This window comes from Vicia villosa, unplaced genomic scaffold, assembly GCF_029867415.1.
Source record: "Vicia villosa cultivar HV-30 ecotype Madison, WI unplaced genomic scaffold, Vvil1.0 ctg.000251F_1_1, whole genome shotgun sequence".
NCBI lineage: Eukaryota > Viridiplantae > Streptophyta > Magnoliopsida > Fabales > Fabaceae > Vicia > Vicia villosa.
In genome coordinates, this window is record NW_026705104.1 from 52620 (window position 1) to 59100 (window position 6481).

Sequence of the window (6481 nt, forward strand, 5' to 3'; positions counted from 1 at the left end):
AAAACATTAATTTGATCAAGATTTAGTTAAAACAATAATTTACTAGCATTATAGTTTCATTTGGGCATTATATACTCCCTCCGGTTTTATATTTAAACAAGATTTAGTTAAATAAATGAAATGAATATCACTACAAAAAATGTTCTCTCCAGCGACGTGATTCCCACGCCACAAAAAGGAACATCACGTCACCACACATAATTTGCGACGTGAAAGAAAACGTCGCAGGGAGAGAGGTGGTAAACTTGTAGTGTCATGGTATTCACGTCACTATTCAGTGACATGTAATTCACGTCGCTATATCCTACACACAATCCAACTCATATTTCTGGCACAGCAGACATGCTGCAGGTTTGCAGGGATGACACAAGAAACGGAGAAAGTTTGTGGCGTGATTTTTATGACACTGATTAGTGACGTGGGAAGCATGCCACTACAAAACAATTTTTTTTTTTTAATATGCATCTAGCGACGTGGTAAGCATGTCACAAATATAGTGACATGTTTATCATGCCACAAAGCATAATTCTTTTTAATAAAATTTTTTTAATTATTATTATTAAAAAAGCTTTTTATTATTAATAATGAATTATAATTAATATAATAAAATATAATTAATAAATAATTTGAATATTAATATTAATAAAATATATTTATTGAATAATATAATAAAATTTAAAATATAAGTAATAAACAAAATATAAATTAAAATTCATCATACATCAATTAAAATTTAATATGTTTCATACATTAAAATTAAAACTAAAAGTAAAATATAATTAATATTACATAATAATTAAGTATCTCCGGGATCGGGAAAATCATCAAGGTTTAAATCTTCATCATTATCTTGCTGATTTGTCGAGGCACCACCAACTCCAACGTTTCCACCAAACATTTGATTACCGTTTCCCTGGAATTGCATAAATAGCCGCATTTGCTCCTCCATCTCCGCTTGCCTCTTGGCCATTCTCTCTATTAGGCTTTGTTGCCCCTCCATCTCCGCTTGCCTCTTCGTCATTGCCTCTATTTGCCGTTGTTGCTCCTCTAATTGGGCTTTTAACGCCATCTCACGTTGCTCTGACTCGCGTCTCGCCTCACTTATCGCCAATTGTCTTATTGTTTCCATCATTTGTGGGGACAATTGTGCTGGGCGTGACGTTCCTTCCCCATCTCTTACTCTTTCAAATAAATTTCTATCACCACTTCTCAAGCATCCCGCCATACTTCCACCACCAAAAAAACATCCATTACGACCTTTTCCGCCAATGACTTCATTCCAAATATAAAAATCAACATCTGGATGAAGCGGTTGTCCTTCGCTAGGAGTAAATTGCGGATTAGTGACCAAAAACTGTACAAGCCTTTCTTGATAATCCTCCTACACATACAATAAAAATATTAAACATAAAACTTAAATTAAATTAACTTAAATAAAATAAAAATCAGTTGTCACGTGATTCTCATGCCACAACCTCAGTTGCCACATGTATATCATGCTGCAACTTCTTAGTTGCCACATGAAAATCACGTCACAAAGTTGTCATTAAAATAAAAAAAATATTCATAATGTAAATTGAATAACTTACCAAAGCTAGCCGTGTACGCTCATCAACATACTCTCCCGACTTTTTCGTCCGAGTCTCCTTAACTAACTCAACCATGAGTGGTTTTCTCCCCAACCTCTTTTCCTAAATAATAAAATGAACTTTATTTAAATACATATATAATAATTAATCAAAACATAACTTCAATATATAAGTGGTAGTAATTACCATGCGTCGCATATGTTCGTAGGTGCTTATACTTCCACCAGCATTAACGTGCCCACCTTTTTCAGATGCCCTCATTTTTTTGCCACTTTCAGATTTAGCTTTAAATTGAGGTGAATCCCAATAGACCAGAAGTTTATCAAGAGTGTCTTTGCCCACCCAAGCGGGATAACTACTATCACGTTCCCAACGCTTTCTAACACGTCGTAAGGTGTCAGAAAGTCTTTTTGATGCCCTAGTAAAAAAGACTTTCTTAACAGCCTTCTCGCTCAAAACATCCCATGTGCACTTTTCCTGTTGACATTAAGATAAACAGTTAGAAAATTATAATATTTTTTTTTAAATAAATAATAATTCAAAAACAAATTAATTATACCTTAAATTTTTGAAACCAATCATCCTTATTTGGAACTTCTTCAAATCTCGTCCAAGCATCTTTATACATTTGCTGAATCACATAGCTCACACACTTTGCAGCTGTCCGACTCGGAGTAAAACTAAACAACAATAATTTGAATTAGCATGCGTTAGATATAAATTTATATTAATAAAAAAATTTATATTAATTAAAAAATTTTAAATAAGATACTTACTTATGTCCAACAGGCGTAATATAATATCTGCCATCGACGATTTGAATCTCATCCGGATTATCGTCCCCCTGAAGATTATCGCCATCCAACAAAACATCATCCTCATCCTGCTCAATATCATCCTGATCTACCTCCACATGATCATCCCCGCCTGGAGGTATAGGTGAGGTACGTGATCCCCCTGTCTGCTGGAAGGATGAGGGCACCTGTGTCGGATGTGTGGTGCGAGATCCCCCTGTCTGCTGGAAGGATGAGGGCACCTGTGTCGGATGTGTGGTGCGAGATCCCCCTGTCTGCTGGAAGGATGAGGGCACCTGTGTCGGATGTGTGGTGCGAGACCCCCCTGTCTGCTGGAAACCTGGGGGGACCTGTGGTGGAAAGCTAGGTCCAGCACTCTGCTGGTACGAATAACTAGGTCCCCCAGTCTGCTGGAATGGAAAGCTAGCTCCCCCAGTCTGCTGGAATGGAAAGCTAGGTCTCCCAGTCTGCTGGAATGGAAAGCTAGGTCCCCCAGTCTGCTGGAATGGATAGCTAGGTCCCCCAGTATGCTGAAATGAATAACTGGGTGGGCTAATAAAAGATGGAGAGGAGAGCAATGGCATAAGAGGCTGAGTGCTGGCCAAAGACATGCGGTCTGGCTGAGTCTGTGGGCGGGAAGATACTGGCGTCTGAAGTGCCCCGCATACCACTACCCTCGGACGTTTACCTTTAGTCTTCTCAGATTGGGGTCGCATTTTACCTATTTATATAGAATACACAATTAATCAAATATATAAATATTCAAACCACACATTTTCATTAATATATATATCTTCATTAAAACATTCAATGGATGGTTCATTAGTATAATTACAAACACATGTTCTCATTAATATACATCATTATCATTATCATTATCATCATGCTCTTCATCCATATCATTATCATTATCATCATGCTCTTCATCCATATCATTCTCGTCATCTGATGTGACATTCTCATCATGCTCTCCGTCGATATTATCTTCAACCAACAATATATATATTTGATCAAAACTTTTAAAAAAATATAGAATTTCTTTTTTCGAGAAAAAAATATGCACTAACAATTTACATTGTCAATCAATTATCATCATTTTTTTTGATATTTTTAAGTTAGTTGTGTAATATGATTTATTGGTGAATTTCCATTAAATGATAATGTAAAACTATTTTAAACGCTTTAACCTCTTTTTTCATTAACTTTCATTGATATTCAAAACTAGAGGGGAATTTGGTAGGTCTCCCTAATATAAATTGTTGGATTAGTTTACATCATTACTAAACCTTAAGTCGGGGAATAAAACTCAATTGACTATTTGAATTAAACCTTTTACGAATTATTTTAACTTAGCTTTAAAGCATGGAAAGTATAGTAGTGTTTGACCTATAAACTTGTATAATTAGTAACTTATTGCATGAAGTGTATTGGAGGAAAGCCTGTAGTGGCCCTTGACCATTGGCATTGCATAAGTATATCTATTAGCATATACATTTACTTAATATACATTACACATAAATTATCAAAGTAAACATTCCTTATGTTTTCTATTTTCTATTTATGTTCCTTCTTTTTTTGAAAAATTCTTATTGTAGATAGATCAGTAGACTCCATCCAGGTAATTTATTAGTACCTCTTTTACTATAAAAAAATGCTGAACAAATATTTTATCTAAAATATTGCACAAGAGTAAGGCATTAATTGGTTTGTATTATAAAGTATTATTAGATTGGGCATCATTGACAATGGTGTTAATGAAACAATATATGAGTATATAATTAAGCATCAAAATTAAAAGAACAACAAAGAGAATATTTTCCCCTTAAATTATTAGCATTAAGAGTATTTTAGATTTTTTGTAAAGGAACTATGGCTAAGCATGCACTAAACCCCTCTTTTGTTTATTTATGTTAAAGTTCGACATTAATACTTTAAAAAATGAACAAGTAAACTTGATTGCATGCAAATTGTGCATTGGGTCATTATTCATGATAGAGTTCATTAAAGAAATATTCGTATATCACCAATGATTTTTTGTTAATGTTTTTAACACCGACAACTTAACCATGTCTAGGAGGTACGAGCATTATTAAATTCCAAATAAAGTATGAATAGATTTTTTAATGCCGTACGGAATGAGAGGATATGAGAAAGGGAAATTGAAAATTTTAATTTTAATCATATTCTTAACTTAATTAATATAACTAAAAATTCAACTTCCTAAACTTTGATTTTCTATTATTTTATATTGATCATTGACAAAATTAATTTAAATAAAATATTATTTTTATAATAGTATATTTACTTATTTTTTAAAAGTATTTTGCTATAATTTATAATAAAAATAATGCTATAATGGCCAAAAAACTGGAGTCTCAAATTTTTTATATCAAAAAGGTTAATGGTAATTTAACATGTGTTTGCGAACTAAATAAAAAAATTTATCTTAAAAATTATATATTAAATTTATTATTAATATATAATTAATTTTTTAAGTTAATTTTTTAAGACAATTTTTTTAATTATATGTTGCTTAACATGCGCCCTTAAAAAAAAATGTTAGCATTATCCATAAAAATGGAATACTTCTCTCATAGAATTCAATTTAAAAACAAGTAATACTTTTATGTGGGAATTAGTGGTGAAAATATTTGAGAGGATAAAATTCATTTTAAAATTTCATACTAAATTTATTTTTATTAAATTTGTGAGTTTATAAGAAATTTTTTGTGACATAATTAATTTTTTCATAAATTTCATCAACAATATTTACTTATTTTAAATTTATCAACTATCTGGAATTCCATCACTAAATTATTTTTCAGTAAAATATTTATTTTCCACATCAACTTCCGTATTTAAATTATTTTTTGAGTAATGCGTTTTTCTTTCCCAATTTTTTTTATGCAAGCTTTCTCAAATTTTTAAATAAGTAATTTTAGCATTTTTATTTCTTTTGTTTATCACTACATGACAAAGACTTTACTTCATCCAACAAATAATCAAGATATAAATCTTAGACGCATCACTTTTTTTTTTATTAAAACAAAGAGAAGTGATTATTCATTTTTTTTAATAAAAGTATTCGGTCATTAAGTTTTACCCTAACCTAACATATTTATTGTCCTTCAAACTCGTAAACATCATTCTCTTAGATGGATTCCAAGGAAGAAAATATTTAAGGTTTCTTAATTAGTTAAAAAATCTTTCAAGATTGTCGTGTTGTTGTTTTTGTTTACCAACATTGATCAAAGATTTTTCTGCTCTTGCGATCCATCTGATGGAATGTCGTTGTTGTTCTTTCTTTGTCTGATAACATTGAGAAATTTATTCCTAATCATACTTTAAAATATTACAACCCAAAAAAAATAGTGGATGGTAAACATCTTTGAGTGATATACCTTACAATACATCATTTTCTTTTTCGGTATGCAATAGAAGTAATCTATTCCGTCGGATGGTCTGAAAACCGAGGGAAAAATGTCATTATTTTATTTTTTTTAATTTTAAAAAGACACAACCTTTTACCTCAGTTGTTAATAAATAACGAGGGAAAAAGTGTCACAATTTTGTTCATAAAAAATCTTTTTCATCCAATTATTGTGTATCAACGCTCAAGAATCTACAGTTTTATTCATAAGCAAATTTTTGTTGTCCATTTATTGAGTATCAATGCTCAAAACACTACACTATTGTTCATAAACAAATCTTTATCATCTATTTATGGACTATCAACGCTCAAAACACTTTCAAAACATTAATCCACTACAAACATTAGTGATCTGCGTAAAATCCTCACGACAGTCATTTAGAAGGCACACACACTTAAAGGAATAAAAACATTAGGATTGAAAAAAATAAAACTTAAAGGAATGGATTGCAAGAGTAGAAAATAACATTGGTTAAGGTCTTTTAATCTTTATATAATTTGTTGTCTTTATACATGATAACTTATTTTTCCTAACTAAGCTTGGCTAATTTCATATCAGAAACCAATAAATCTAAAGCAATTGAGAACATATTACAATATACAGATACTCAACAAATTCCATCATTTGCTTTTCACCAAGATTCATAAAGATGATTATTAAGATCTTT

The 6481-nt window shown here is 31.2% G+C and overlaps 1 protein-coding gene across 1 annotated transcript; it reads right to left on the reverse strand.

Moving 5' to 3' along the window:
* Positions 1-796: 796 nt before the first annotated feature.
* On the reverse strand, positions 797-3099 carry LOC131625934 (uncharacterized). The gene is made up of 5 exons (XM_058896772.1): positions 2366-3099; positions 2149-2269; positions 1776-2066; positions 1590-1691; positions 797-1381 (listed from the first exon to the last, which is right to left on the reverse strand). The coding sequence occupies exons 1-5, from the start codon at positions 3097-3099 to the stop codon at positions 797-799; spliced, it is 1833 nt and encodes a 610-aa protein (XP_058752755.1).
* Between the last annotated feature and the right edge of the window lie 3382 nt (positions 3100-6481).

Bases quoted from the DNA above. Each gene is read 5' to 3' on its own strand.
- LOC131625934 (XM_058896772.1), bottom strand. From the start codon at position 3,099: ATGCGACCCCAATCTGAGAAGACTAAAGGTAAACGTCCGAGGGTAGTG. The intron at 2,067-2,148 runs GTATAATTAATT...TAATGTCAACAG, and splicing joins ATTGGTTTCAAAAATTTAAG to GAAAAGTGCACATGGGATGT. The intron at 1,692-1,775 runs GTAATTACTACC...TTTATTATTTAG, and splicing joins ACGAACATATGCGACGCATG to GAAAAGAGGTTGGGGAGAAA.